Here is a 16,166-nt window from a genome sequence, read left to right on the forward strand (position 1 = left end):
TCGACGGCGCCACACCGACCCTGCTCATAGGTTACGACCACGCGGACCTCATTCTCCCAATTGAGGCGGCCCACATCGGACCCAAAGGATGCCCAGTCGCGGTTCAGACCAGACTGGGGTGGACGCTCCAGGGCCCCCTCTACGGACTTGACAGTCAACCCACGTCTACACGCTGCCTGCACACAAAGGTGAGCGACACCGCCCACTCTCTCGTACAGCCCGTTGAGAGGCTATTGACATTAGACGAGAGGCCTGTGAGAGAACCGCGGGCCCAAGAAGAGGGAGTTCCGAACTCCACCCCCCTCAGCTGCGCTCCAAGCGACGTAGCTGACCTCGAACCCAGCACCCCAAACGACTTCTTGATGGTGCGGCCGGAACCGGCCCCTCCTCAGACGGGGTACAGACCGAACAAGAGGAACAGACGGAGGATGTGGAGACACAGCCAAGCACAGATCAACCAGTCTCAGGCCCGCTTCCTCCTAAGCTCCCTACCATCCCTTCCAGCCCGTCAGAAGCGGGTCAAGGACAGGGACAACTTAAAAGTGGACACAGTCGTTATGATCATAGACCAGTCACTACCCCGAGCTGCGTGGCCGGCCGGCCGCGTAAGCAAAGTGATCACTGGTGCCGACGGAAAGGTCAGAGCGGCAGAAGTTATTGTCCAGGGACGGACCTACACCCGACCCGTGGCGAGGCTGATAGAGTTGCCGAGGCTCCCTGACTCCCCTGATGACGACCATGACCCACTGACTTGTAGATTGACCTACTCCTCACAACAGACATTGAGCAGTTGACTAGACTATTAATCTGTCTCCCTTAACTAATTAGGTGCGGACTAATTAGGAGGCGGCTGTTGTGAAGGGCCAGATTAAACTGAATATATATATGTATCGTTTGATATACCTTGTATATTATTTATATATATACACGGAATATCCCTTTACCTGCGTACAGACCAGAGTAATATTCGCTCTCCTATTGGACAGCGGCCCCAGGCGCCAACGACCAAGCCCCCAACGGCAAGTTCAAAGACAACTCCGGGCATGTCAGAACATGCCCAGAGTCTGCGTAGTAATACGAGACAAGAACTGAGGTTGGGACTAGATATTCACTTAAGTATAAATACGGCGCAGGTGTAAACGGCAGTACCTTACCTAAACCTTACCCCACCTTCACCACGAGTCAACGTGCAGTGAAGTGAGCAACCTTGCATCTAAATAGAGCATTGAGAACCACGTGCGAATAGAATGTTAAAGTGTCAGAGTTTAATGAAGTAACGTCAAGTTCGACCTAGTTTAATGTGAAGTATAGTGCACAGGAGAATCGGCGTCGGCGATTGCAGAACCATTTCTGGTTGGATTATATTGCTTTGGGACCGTGACCACCGGAGAAGAGCACCGTTGATTCCACTGTCGTTTGGGATTTAACCTCGTGATGATTACCATTCGGGCCCGCCTCGTGGAAGGGGCTGGCTGGTTGTCGTCAATGCTGTCGAGCATATTGGATTACAACTATTGCTTTTGTCTGCTGATCAAGGGAGTACAAGCACCGGCTCCTGTACTTGGAGCCTCTTTATTCCTCGTTGACTCAGACTGGGTACCCGAACATTCCTCTACCCCTCCCGGCTTTACACCCCGGAGGGAACCCAGTGTCTCCAGTTGGTACCGGTGTTGCCCTATATAATTGCTATACCACAGGTGGCGTCAGCTTAGACCCATCATAGTATTCCTACTATTCTCATTGACTTATGCTCTTGACTGACTTTACGTATATTCTTCGCCATATAAGCGCAACCCTAATTCTCAATCTGTAACCTAACGTTGCCTAATAATAATAAATAACCCTCCAATAGAATTTATGTGTCAATGCCGTGTTCTTGTGTGGGTGTTCACCATCAATATTTGATGTACTGTTTGGCCAGTAATTAAAGTACATATCTAGTAGTGGTTTAATATATCACAATCTTTAATACAGTCAGGGTTTTGTAACCCCTCAGTTACAATTGGTCCTTCGAGCCGGAGGGTATCAGTGTAATATTTAATATAATATTAATATTAACCATGGCCAGCGGTGAACACTCCCCAAGCGGCTCCCCAAAGCTAGAACGCCCGCAGCGCAAACGTCAGCCACCTCCCTATCTGGAGGAATTCGCTTTCGTTCTACCCCCTAGCTTATCTAAACAGACGTTAAATACGGATAAAGCGGATAGTCAAAGCATGTCCAATCCTATCGACTTGGCGACCCTGCCAGTAGAGAACCCAGTAATTGCCCCCAAATACGACTTAAAAAATACAGAACTTTTCAATAATAATAATAATTATTATTATAACTTATTGCGTGTGTTCTGTCTGAAATGGATTATATATTACTGTTAGAACAGTTATGCTCTGGCCGCCCAGGCCATTGATTGATTGAAGATTTTATTAACAGATTGCAGAATGGGTACAATACAGTACAGCTCAATACACACAATTGTTAAGGGGATGCAGACCAGAGAAATACTTTCATAATGACATTTATGACATACACAACATACAGATATACAGATATATATCATGACATTTATGACTTGACATACAGATATGCAGTACTGTATACGTAGCATAGAATGCATATTTAGAGATCGTCTATATCAGTGGTTCCCAAACTTCTGTTTTATGTTTTACCACTAGATTGTTATCAAGAACATTTGCGGACCACCTCGTATGCAAACAGTAAAACATAAATAAATAAACAACTGACTTAAACCCAGTAATACACGAGACCCTCTTCTTGGACCAAGTAAGGTTTTGTCGATAATCCGATGTACAGTTACCCCCACCCCGCCTACCCATCCGCCCTCACCCCACCCACCCAACCACCTCCAATGTACAGTTCCCCCCACACCCCACCCCACCTACCCAACCCCCCCAGCCTCCTCCAATGTACAGTTTCTTCGTCAAATGTATATACTCTCTTTTTTTTAAACTATTTTTGTATCACAAACAGTACTGTATTTGTAAATCTGGTATGTCATAAATGTATAGATGTAGCAGTACTGTCTATCTGTATGTCATGTATGTCATAATATGTTATGATCAGTGGCGGCTGCTGACCAAATTTCTTGGTGAAGCACAAAATTATTATATTATATTATAATTATATTAAATTATATTTTTTAAACATCCCCAACGCTGCAACACCCCCATTCCTCCCAGGTGTCAGGCTCCTCATTCACTTCCATTCAGTTTGGAGACCATGTTTAAATATCATACTTCTGTATACTTAAGTATAAACAAACTATACTGCTGTGACGATTTCAATAAAACAGACCATTCTGAGTCAATGGTACAGCAAAACTGTACATTGGAATATTGGTAAACATATCGGTCAATCCCATTGTCCCGTGGGATTATGCCCCCCTCCCCCCTCCCTGTGGCGATATTAATATTTGATTAGAAACGCAAGCAAGGCTTGCAGCGACTCATGTGGTCCTTGGGGGCTACCTGGTGCCCGTGCGAACCGTGTTGGTGTATTACACACGCAAGGCCACAGCGGGCCAATGAATTCATAATCACTGTAAAATATATATATATTTTAAATGCACTCCACACAACAGCCAAAGCAGTGACCGATCTCATCTTCCATTGAATATTGCAGCTTCCTTCTTTCCTTCTCTATTGATATCTCCTCATCACATCTTGGGAATCATAAACATTCTTTCCTTCTTCACTTCCCTAAAGCGTCTTGTTACTCGCTCTGCTCTCGTCCCCCCGCCCCCCTCCTCCTCACGAGCTCCATGTAACGCGGAAGTGCAGTGGTCTATGCCATGTCTCGCAGCTCCTCTCTGATTGAGTCTCAGACCGTCGAGGGCTGTCAATCATTCAACCCACGTTCGTGAGTAGCGTGCGCAAAGTTGCACGGGCAGGGCTTAGATGACTCAAATAGCCTATTTTGATTGGATAATAGAATAAAAAGATCAACCCGTGCAGGGAAAGTTGCACTTGAGTGATTGACAGCTAGCCATTACTAACTGCAGGCCTGATCAGAGAGCTCAGAGCTGTCACTTTTGGCAATTTTTGAAGAAAAAAAATTATTCACTGGCATTTTTTTTTACAGATGAAAACATTTCTAATAAAAAAAATATATATAATAATAATTCTTTATATATATATATATATATATATATATATATATATATATATATATATATATATATATATATATATATATATATATATGTAAATTAATAATAATTATGAATTATGAGTGAATTTGTGTTTCACGTGTTGTCATGGAATAACCTCCACTGGTTATGATGAATTGAAAATGGGGGACCCTGATGTAAACAAGACGAAAGTCTTTCTCTGGTCTGCATCCCCTTAACAATTGTGTGTATTGAGCTGTACTGTATTGTACCCATTCTGCAATCTGTTAATACAATTTTTAATCAATCAATCAATCAAGACCCGAGTCGCGGGCACTGCATTCCGTTCTCAGAATGGATTTGAGAGAGATGTGTCAGTCATCAGCATGCTATATATGCGGAGATATTCAGACTCTAGATCTATTTGCAGAGCCAGATGAGATGAGGCAACCTGTGCGATTGGCTCTTGATAACGCACAGTCGTTCAATATTGACAAAGCCCACAGTACATTGCTGGAACGATTCATTTTGCACGTACTGTATACAAGTACGTGTGTATGCGCGCACTGCGGGAGGTGGCCAGAAGCGCGCAACTAGCCAACTACTATTATATTACTACTATATTAATAGAGTCTATTTCACTATCTATAGGTGCTGTATGATGACAATACATTTTATTCCTATCTCATTTTGATCTATCGCAAAGCGCTCCAGTGCTAGAATACGGCCGGGGGATCCACAATGCAGACCCACGGCTCTCGTATTATAATGAGCCCGCGAGGCGTGTCTCTGTATGCAAATGACTTGCGCGAGAACCGCATCCAGTTTAGAATGAGTGGGATTCACCATTCAAATCTCCTGGGTACGCACAGATTTCGAGGTTAAGAATGGCTTGATGAGGGGAGCTCCCGTAGCTCACCGCATATCTCGGCGCTATTTCTGCGTCGGGGAAAACCGTGCTCGTCACGGATCTGGGGTACACAAGTTCGATTCCCGGACCCGCCGTATTTTCTCAGAATGTTTTCCCCTGCTCTACATCCCATTTCAACCTGTTTCTGTCGGTCATGCTTGACCAGAAAAGCGATAAACGCTAAAAAATAAAGTTTAAAAAAAAAGAATGGCTTGATGAATGTGACGGTGGCTTTTCTTATCGTTCTCTTAACAGACAGGTAAGCAAGAATATAAGAAAATTAATAAGAGAGTATTGTTGAATGAGGCCCATTTTTATGACATCATCATGGCTTCAAGTCCAAACAGAAAATCACACACTACAATCTGCATGGACATTCGTTACAATATAAGATGCATTACAATGAATTCGTAAAGTGTTAATATTTGCTACTTAAGGTCCTTTTTTAAATAATGATAATGTAGATGTTGACTGATGGAAGTAGATTGTTCCAAAGAGAGGGTCCTCTGTATTTTAACGTGTATTGATTAAGGTTTATTGATTATACACACGTCTGGTATTTGTTCATATCAGAAATTGATAGAAGTTTGTATTTTATGAAGAGAGGAGCGGCGAGGGGCGACAGTGGCTCGGGAGGTAGATAGGTCATCTCGTAATCCGTAGTTTCCCGGTTCGATTCCCACTCCTCCCAGGCAGCGTGTCGAAGTGTCCTTGAGCAAGACTCTTAAGCCCTAACTGCTCCCGATGAGCAGGTCGGCACCTTGCGCGGTCGCCTCTGCATGTGTGTGAATGTGTGAGTGAATGGGTGAATGGGTGAATGTGAGGAACAAAATGATAAAGAGCTTTGGATAAAATAACTATATAAATGCACCATTTACCATTTATGAATGTCATCTCCTCTCCTCTCCTCCTCTCCTCTCCTCTCCTCTCCTCTCCTCTCCTCTCCTCTCCTCTCCTCTCCTCTCCTCTCCTCTCCTCTCCTCCTGTCCTCTCCTCCTCTCCTCTCATCCTGTCCTCTCATCTCCTCCTGTCCTCTCCTCCTCTCCTCTCCTCTCCTCTCCTCTCCTCTCCTCTCCTCTCCTCTCCTCTCCTCTCCTCTCCTCTCCTCTCCTCTCCTCTCCTCTCCTCTCCTCTCCTCTCCTCTCTTCTCCTCTCCTCTCCTCCTCTTCATCATGGCCGTCTCCTCAGAGCCCTCTGGTATCTTCGTGAAGAGCATCACCAGAGGCAGCGCGGTGGAGCAGGACGCACGCATCCACGTAGGAGACCAGATCATAGCGGTGAGCGTGTGTGTCTGTGTGTACACAGTGTGTGTGTGTGTGTGTGTCTGTGTGTACAGTATGTGTGTGTGTGTCTGTGTGTTAGGGCTGTCATGTGTCATGTGCTGCCATCATGTGTGTGTACAGTGTGTGTGTGTGTGTGTGTGTGTGTACAGTATGTGTGTGTACAGTAATGTATGTGTGTTTACAATATGTGTGTGTGCGTGCATGTGTACGTACAATATGTGTGTTTGTGTGTATGTGTGTACGTGTTTGTGTGTGTGTGTATGTGTACAATATGTGTGTGTATGTGTGTTTGTGTGTGTCTGTGTGTACAATGTGTGTTTGTGTTTGTGTGTGGGTGTATGTGTACAATATGTGTGTGTATGTGTGTTTGTGTGTGTCTGTGTGTACAATGTGTGTGTGTGTGTCTGTGTGTTAGGGCTGTCATGTGTCATGTGCTGCCATCATGTGTGTGTACAGTGTGTGTGTGTGTGTGTGTGTGTGTGTGTGTGTGTGTGTGTGTACAGTATGTGTGTGTACAGTAATGTATGTGTGTTTACAATATGTGTGTGTGCGTGCATCTGTACGTACAATATGTGTGTTTGTGTGTATGTGTGTACGTGTTTGTGTGTGTGTGTATGTGTACAATATGTGTGTGTATGTGTGTTTGTGTGTGTCTGTGTGTACAATGTGTGTTTGTGTTTGTGTGTGTGTATGTGTACAATATGTGTGTGTATGTGTGTTTGTGTGTGTCTGTGTACAATGTGTGTGTGTGTGTGTGTTTGTGTGTACACCGTGTGCGTGTGCATGCGTGCTTGTGTGTGTTTGAGTTTATAATCTTGACATCATGCTGTGACTTTAACTTGGCGGCCGACGCGCTGCTGGACAGAACCACAGAGGAAGAGTCTGAATTATTCAAACGTCTGCAGTTTGATAATAATTCCCCCCCCTGCATCATCTGAATAAATAATACCCTTTAGAGCCGTGTTCCTGAACTAAATACAACCTCCCTGCGGTCTGCGTGTAGATGTTAGTGTTGCTCTCAATCAGAGCTCGTGTTCATCTCCATGTCCTACGTGTGGACGGACTGCAGATCAATACTGTCTCAGGCCGTGTCACTGATCGGTTCATTCATTGGTCGCTTTGGTCTCTTTGTCAACCAGACCTTTTAGTCTTTTAGGGCGTGTTCACACCTGAAGGTCCGCGGATAGTCCGGACTTTCTGGTGGACCAAATGTGAAAATGATACATTGTTTGATTTTGGTCTGCGCTCACACTACCCTTTTTGGTGCAGATCTAATTTGTAAACAAAGGACATACAGTCGCCAAGTCGTTCATCTATTGGACTATAGCACTCACAAACGTAAACAGTTGCCGACAGCGTAATGAGAGAGAGAGATACTGTCATTACGAGCGCGGCACAAGTCGACTAGAGAGTAGAGAGTAGAGAGTAGATAGTAGAGAGAGAGAGAGAGAGAGAGACTGTCCGCGCGCGGCGCCAGTCTAGAGAGGAGAGAGAGAGAAAGAGATACTGTCATTACGAGCGCGGCGCAAGTCGACTAGAGAGTAGAGAGTAGAGAGAGAGAGAGAGTGTCCGCGCGCGGCGCGAGTCTAGAGAGGAGAGACTGTCATTACGCGAGCGGCGCAAGTCTGACTTCAGAGCCACACTGCAATGCACTGTAGGCTACTTTGCTTCCTGGATTAAGTACTATAGTTCGATTGAAACGGACCGAGTCCCAACTTTTCAAGAGGACCATGGTTCGGTTGTTTGGTCCTCAAAATAGTTTGGTTTGTGTTCACACCTCTACAAACGAAACGGACTATTCATTTAAGTGGACCATGGTCCACTTAAAGTGGACCAAACAGGGTAGGTGTGAACGTGCCCTTAAGGCCTCTACATGCTACAGCAACTGCAAAGTAACTGCACCACAACATCGACAAAGCAACAGTGTTGCAGACACTCTGCCTTTATGCTTCTGCAACATCGACGCACACAACATTGTACCCCGTATGTAGCTAGGTTCCCTAGATAGATGACACTTCCCTTCTCAACCAACCCATTGATAACAAGCAGAAAAATAAGCATCATTTTTACTTCCGGGCGGGGGGTTTCAAAATAAAAGAGCGACGTCTAAAAGCACCGTAAATACGTTTATTTTTTACAATATCTAACGTTACACGAACCTAAACTAATCTAAAGTTAGTTTAGGTTCGTGTTAACGTTAGATAATGTACAAAATAAACGTATTTCAGGTGCTTTTAGACATAGCTCTTTTATTTTGAAATCCCTCGACCGGAAGTATTATAGTGTCTGTTGCTAGCAGCTTAACTTTTGTCGGCCGGTTCTGTGCTTTTTCGAGCTAACGTAACGTCATTCGTTTCCAATGGAGAGGAGAGAAAGACCTCGGCTCACATGCAGCTCAAACTACCTGTTGGAATAAATTAATTGATTGATGTTTAACTTGTCCCTGTGTGTGTCCAGTCATTTCGACTAGCAAACGTTGTATTTAACGTTACCTCAGGATACCATTGTATTTAGTTGGTTAGCTATGTAGCTAATGTGGATAGCATTTTGTATAGCATCAATGCTAGCTGGCTGGCTACAGCTTTATTTACTAAATTATGGAGGCTTTTTAATCGTCAAGGTAAGAGAGGATTTGTCATGATCAACTGAAGGCATATGCTATGGAACAATATGTGCTTGGGTTTTCAGAAAAAGGCCAGCTATGACGCTAATTATTTAGCTAATATTGATAGCATAGCTTGCTGGCTACAACAATGGAGGATGGTATTCCTCGCTGCGGGACCAATATTATTCTATGACAGCCCCGCCCCCATTCACTACCAACCAATCACTGCTACGCAATATCAACGCAACGGTTGTTTAGATTAGATTTTGGAGACAGGTACGCAACATCTACAGTCTACAAGACCCTCTGCAACAACCGCGTTGAAATCGCGCCGATGTTGTGTTGCAGTTGCTTTGAAGTTGCTGTAGCATGTAGAGGCCTTTAGTCTTTATCTTCGGTGTTGAATGAATTATTTCCTGAAAATAGAATAGAATAGAAAAGTACTTTATTGATCCAGAGGGAAATTCAGCACCACAAATCACTCACAATAAACATTTAGATTTACATACAGTAATATACTGTAGAATGTACAGTAAAAATTAGGGATGTCCGATATTATCGGCGTACCGATATTGGCATAAAAAAAAATATATCGGAAATAATCGGTATCGGTTTTCTAAAAAATGTATATATATTTTTTTTTTACATTTATTTAACCTTTATTTACCCAGGCAAGCAAGTAAGAACAAATTCTGATTTTATTTATTGTCAAAAGTATGCATAATGTTGTGTTAATTCCACGACAAGAGATATGTAATGTTAATTACCTGAAATTATTCCGTTTTTTTTGGGGGGGGGGGGAACCCCACATATATCGGTATCGGTTGATATCGGTATCGGAAATTAAGAGTTGGACAATATCGGTATATCAGATATCGGTAAAAAAGCCAATATCGAACATCCCTAGTAAAAATGTACAATGTAGATGTAAAATGTCCATGAAGATATGCAATAATTTATACTGTTACTCTGTCCTCAGTGAGGCAGTGAGACACAGTGAGGCGTTATATCATAGATATATATAAAGGCTAGATGACTCACCCGCGTTGCCGGCCAATGTAGACCGACGTGGCCACATGGTGGCCATCTTGCCACAGGCAACACGCCCACTCATAACATGAATGTCTATGGTGCATGTACTATTGAAATAACCATAGCTTGCTAGATTTTCAACCGATTTTCAAACGGTTTGGTTTGTTATAAACGTCGGAGATACTGGGCTTTCATATGAAAATGATTTCAACATGATTTCAACATGTCCAAGTTATCTGGCTGCACGTTAGCCTAGCTTAGCACAATGAATGGAAGCGGACATGGCCGGTTAGCCTTCGGGAGAGGTGTTAGTTGTGGACAATGCCATAGGCTAACCGGTCATGTCCGCTTCCATTAATTGTGCTAATCGTGCAGCCAGATAGCTTTCTACTAACCGCACAGAGAGGAAACTGGTATCTATCTTCTTGTCTCTCTCTGGAGAAGACGGTAAGCTAATGTTGGCGTGTTCCTTTAAATATGTGTGTGGTTGGTAGACCAAGAAGTTCATGGCTTAACCACCCGCTGAAAAGTGAATTTTCTGCCCCCCCCCCCGAGCCACACTAATCCCGCGGTGTGTCGCCCCCTGCAGGTGGACGGCGTGAACATCCAGGGCTACACCAACCAACAGGCGGTGGAGGTGCTCAGGCACACGGGGCAGACAGTGCAGCTGAAGCTGGCCCGCCGGGGGTTCAAGCCCGACGACGTCCCCCCTGCTGGCACCCTCCTCCTGCCCCCCCCCTGCCTCGCCCCCGCCGTCAGCACCCTCCAGCCCCCCCCCTGCCTCGCCCCCGCCGTCAGCACCCTCCTGCCCTCCCCCTGCCTCGCCCCCACAGAGATCACCCCTGAGAGGAGGAGGAGGAGTGCGGAAGGTAAATAATAATAATAATTCATTTATTTTCTATAGCGCTTTTCAATGACCCAATGTCGCTGACAATAGGCAAAAAAACTAAGAAACAGAAACATAGAACCACAGGGAAACAGGGAACAATATGCATACACAAGAACATAAAACCAGTCAGTGGGGGAGACAGTCGGGAAGTCTCTTGTGCACAAAGCTCTGCTTAAACTGGTTCCCTCGTACCTAAGCGTGCTTCTGTGCACTAAGCAATATAAGTATGCCCTTCGTTCTCAAGCTGTTCTAACACTGGAAGTTCCCCATATGAGAACTGAATTGGGAAAAAGGGCTTTTAAATATGCTGCTCCTTCATCCTGGAACAAGATACATGAGGGCCTAAAATTACCAGGACTGGTCGCATCTATATTAATCCCAGCCGAAGAGTGCAAGAGCGCTTCCGCATTTTGCCCTGATTGGCCCCGGTAACGCCCTCCAAATGCGCATTTTCTTTTTCCCCGCTCAGACGCCGAAATGGAATACATGTATATTATCGCGATGCGGACCAGATTCACTCGCAACGCCATAACGTTATTTCCCTGTACATTGCAACGTTAAAACACAAAGCAGCTGTCAACTGTACTTTACATATTATCCAAACGAGGACCACATAACGCCATAACACGCCATAACGTTATTTCCCTGTACATTGTAACGTTAACACAACGCAGCTGTCAACAGTACTTTACATATTATCCAAACGAGGACCACATAACGCCATAACGTTATTTCGCTGTACATTGTAACGTTACATATTATCCAAACGAAGACCACATAACCGCATCGCTGCTTCAGCATAATTGTTTGTGTTATTTCCCCGGGTGAGGAGACCGCGCGCGCCCCAGTAACTGAGTGCCCAGCACTCTCTGTGACTGTAGAGGCGCTCAATGTACCGCAGGTACTTTTCATACCTGCAATTGATCAAATAAGGAAACAAACATAGAAGATGCACATTGAGCTGTACTGTACTGTACCCATTCTGCAATCTGTTAATAAACGTTTCAATCAATCAATCAATCACATACATAGATGTAATGACAGCAAGAAGAGGTAGACACATATATGAAGTATGCAAACATCGCCTGCTGCGTCCATCGCGTATATATATATTATAATATATATACCGTATTAGCGCTTTAATACGGCGTGTTCTGTGATTAATGTGATTGACCAGCGTTAATGTGATTGACCAGCTAATGTGATTGACCAGCGTTGCAACCAGCGTTGCTAATATGAACCAAAGGCTTTAATATGGCGCGTTCTGGCATCTGTGATTAACCGTGTTGAATGGGGCGTCTGAACCAAGCAAGGACCTCATGCGCATGCGCGGCGAGCACCTGGGCGAAGGAAAAGGAAATGCGCAATGCTTACCGGCGAATGGGGAAGAATGCGGAAGCGCTCTTGCACTCTTCGGCTGGGATTAATATAGACGCGGACTGGTCACCCTCGGAGAATTCAAAGCCATTTTAAAATCCCTCGGACAGTGCAACTGTGTTTGATCATTTGATTTTGATAAATTGCCTGAAATTGGTGCTTGCTGTGAATGTTTTATCTGTATTTTATTGTGATGTTCTTTTTTATGTTGAAACTTTCTGCTAGATCACCCTTGAAAAAGAGATTTTAATCTCAATGATGCTTATCTGTTAAAATAAAGGATTTGATTGATTGATTGAAGTAAGGGAAACCGAGGGGGGGGTGGGTGGGGCGGGAGAGGTGAGAACGTAGGGCAGGGGAAAAGGGGGCGGTAGGTTGGAGGAGGGTGGTTATGGGTAGGTAGACGGAACGAAGCGGAGGATGTTCATATTATTCTCATGATTAGATTAGATACAAATTTTGTATTGTCCTCATACGGCACAAGTACAGTACAACAAAAATAAGTTTGACATCCAGCCAGAGTGTAAATGTAACAGTAAAGTGCGATCGTAATATGCAATGTACTACAGGTGATAGTCAATTATGGTCCAGTTGACCTACCTCAAGCCCCACCCTCTTTTCCTGATCCTCCAATCACAACGGTCCTCCAATCACAATGTTTTGTTTAGTTTGGCCCACTATTATACAGGTGATGGTGTTTTCAGGAGTTTAGTTTGGTCCACTCAAACAAAAAATTACTCCCATGCTGAACTTACCTGACCCTCATTCTGACTGCGATTGGGACTGGCATGAGAGAACCACATACCTGTGCATCACTTTGACACGCAGCGTTCTCAGAGAAGCGTAGAGGTTCGAGTGGGGGCGATGCGGTCACTGGAGGAGGGATATCAATGGAACGAGGCCTGACATCTCTTTGATGCAACTCATCGCCCTGTCAAAATAGAGCACAGTTTTTTTTTTTTATACATTTTTCATGAATTTTCTACGTCTCTCTCTTCCTTCCGTTTCCACAAGGTTAACATTCCTGCTCCTCCTTATTATGAGAAAAGAGCATCATCTTTCTGCGCGTCGGACAGAAAACAGAACAGTAGATTTCAATGATCCACTGCATCCATCAAGAGCAGGGCTTTTGCGAAACAGTTTCATTCAAATATTGAACAGGTTTACTCCAGTAATGCTTGCAAATGATTTAGCTTTTCTGTTGTGGTTCAATAATATATGATTTAATTTGATGATAAACCATAAACCATAATTATGAGTATATATATGTACTTATATATACACACACACGCTTGATTGATATGGGGGCGAAAGTAGCTCGGGAGGTAGAGCAGTCGTCTGGTAATCCAGAGGTTCCCGGTTCAATTCCCGCCCATCCCTGGCCAGCGTGTCGAAGTGTCCTTGAGCAAGACACTTAACCCCTAATTGCTTCCGATGAGCAGGTCGGCACCTTGCACGGTCGCATCCGCCGTCAGTGTGTGAATGTGTGAGTGAACGGGTAAAATGTGAGGAACAAAATTGTAAAGCGCTTTTGATAAAAGCTGTTATATAAACGCACCATTTACCATTTACTATTTTAGATTATACTCACTATATGTATTTAAAAAAATTATTTGCCAGACCTATAAGGGATGTTGAAATGCATTCTAGGGGCACTAAAGTAAGCGAAAGTACTTGAACTCGACTTTGGAAAAGTATGTAATGTATGTACGTTTTCTACTGTACATTTATTTGTATCATAGTTTGAATGCCTTGTATGTAAAGCACTTTGAGCTGCATGCCGTGTATGAAGGGTGCGAATAAAAATCAAGATTATCATCATAAAGATGATTATCGTTGGTCTGAACGGAGGCCGGTCTCCTTGCGTAGGTCACGTGACAGATCGGAGGACGTGAGGAGGACTCTGTTAGTCTCCCTTTTGAGGCGTCTCTGTTCCTACTTAACCCCCCAACCCCCCGTTACCGCGACCGCATGGTTGGCTATAGATAGCATCCGAGGCCCCGGCGGGGGGAGTCCTTGAACTACGTGAAGTCTGTAATTGAGCCAGTAATCACTGAACAGCCGTAAACATAAACACACAATTTGCTGCTGCAGCCTAGAGGACATAACACAACAGCAACGGACAGTGACTCAGTCACATTTCACATCGCAAAGCTAGCAGAGTTCTTCTACATGTATGTTCCGGTCGTTCATGACGTAAGTTGTGTATTTGTTTGCGTGTTTCTTGCGGGAGGGGCGGGTCTTTCATTCTTGTTTTTGTCTCCGTCCGTCTGTCTGTCTGTCTGTCTGTCTGTCTGTCTGTCTGTCTGTCTGTCTGTCTGTCTGTCTGTCTGTCTGTCTGTCTGTCTGTCTGTCTGTCTGTCTGTCTGTCTGTCCGTCCGTCCGTCCGTCCGTCCGTCTGTCTGTCTGTCTGTTCAAAGTGTTCCATCCATCCTCTCTCTCTTCTCTGTCGTCGTCTCTGCAGAGGAGAAGCAGCCCCAGCCTCTGAGCGGAGGATCTGATGTCAGGCTGACCCAGGGTCAGCTCGGCGAGCACAGAGACGGTAAGGGACCTGGGGGATCTGATGTCAGCCTGGTCCAGGGTCAGCTCGGCGAGCACAGAGACGGTAAGGGACCTGGGGGATCTGATGTCAGCCTGGTCCAGGGTCAGCTCAGCGAGGACAGAGATGGTATATAGGGGACCCGGGGATGTGTTACAGAGACAAGGTTACCCGAGAGAGGGAGTCTGCTGTTATTGTTCAGGATCACACTGAATAGCAGCAGTGGTCTCTAACTGAGAATCAGTTTAATTTTATGTTTTATTGTCCACTATACTATGAGTTGCGTGAAAGGTTATTTGACAGGTGTAAAAACCTTGAGTTAATGTGGTTTAGTGATGCAGTGGATTAAAATAGATTTTTGATCACATGGTTTTTGCACTTGCTGAATATTTAGAGAACGCTTGGGATAAACGCACATAAATAACATATATGTGATGTATTTTGGCCTCTGGTGGTGTGCATGGTGTAGCTTAGAAACCATGGGAAATTATTGTTATGTTCAATTGTTGTTTTTGGTGTCTTATAATAAGGGATGGGTCGTCGGACATGACACGTAAATGATGATTTCCAGAATGTATTGATTTCATAAATCTTTTTAAAATACAATTTTATAAAATAAAATAAAATACAAAATGTATGCAGTCAGGCCACGGAACTTAGAAGCAGGCCAGGCCAGTGTTTCTAGTTGTAGCAGCGTGATAGTTAGATAACCTAGGTGAGGAACAACCAGGAGATCACTGCAACAGAAGGTAACGCAGTCTAAACTCACACAAGTTGGAGAACTCTCTCTCTCTCTCTCTCTCTCTCTCTCTCTCTCTCTCTCTCTCTCTCTCTCTCTCTCTCTCTCTCTCTCTCTCTCTCTCTCTCTCTCTCTCTATCTCTCTTTCTCTTATATTTCACTTTTTGTGTGTTTTTTTTACAACATTTGTGGTGCCATCACACACACTGGCATTTAAAGGCTACAAATAAAAAAAAATCCTGCACCAGAATGCAGGAAATGAAGTCTTTGTAAGAAAATTAATCCTGGTGGGGGACCCCCAGACCCCCGCTTAAAAAGTGGCCTGACTGGGGCTATATTTCGCACTATATTTCCTGGCCTGAATGATTTCCCCAGCCCAGCCATGGTTAAAAGCCTCCAATGCTTATTAGTGCGTGTGCGTTTGAACATTTGCATGTTTCAACCATACATAAAAAAAGTATTCACTTTTTTATACCACCCTTATAATAGTGGGGGTCGCGGCTCTCTGACACCGTTATCTCGGGGGTCACGGCCTGAAAACTTTGGGAACCCCTGATCTAATGCACTAGCAGGCCTAGTATGAGAGTGGACTGAGGCTTTAACTGGTCAACCCATACAATATCCATCATTAAAGTCGTTATTTGGAGTGTATTTTGTGACTGTTGG

At 44.4% G+C, this 16,166-nt stretch overlaps 1 protein-coding gene across 1 annotated transcript in view; it reads left to right on the forward strand.

The window, feature by feature from the left end:
- Positions 1-16,166, forward strand: part of LOC311226789 (multiple PDZ domain protein-like) — a gene marked incomplete at its 3' end in the record, with an annotated part of 241,582 nt that overhangs the window by 96,669 nt on the left and 128,747 nt on the right. Inside the window, exons 10-12 of the mRNA XM_084312194.1 lie at positions 6,225-6,313; positions 10,546-10,825; positions 14,687-14,827. Coding sequence (XP_084168320.1) covers positions 6,225-6,313; positions 10,546-10,825; positions 14,687-14,827 — 510 coding nt within the window. The remainder of the gene's footprint in view (positions 1-6,224; positions 6,314-10,545; positions 10,826-14,686; positions 14,828-16,166) is intronic.

This window comes from Notolepis coatsorum (assembly GCF_963971535.1).
Source record: "Notolepis coatsorum genome assembly, chromosome: 4".
NCBI classification, from domain to species: domain Eukaryota; kingdom Metazoa; phylum Chordata; class Actinopteri; order Aulopiformes; family Paralepididae; genus Notolepis; species Notolepis coatsorum.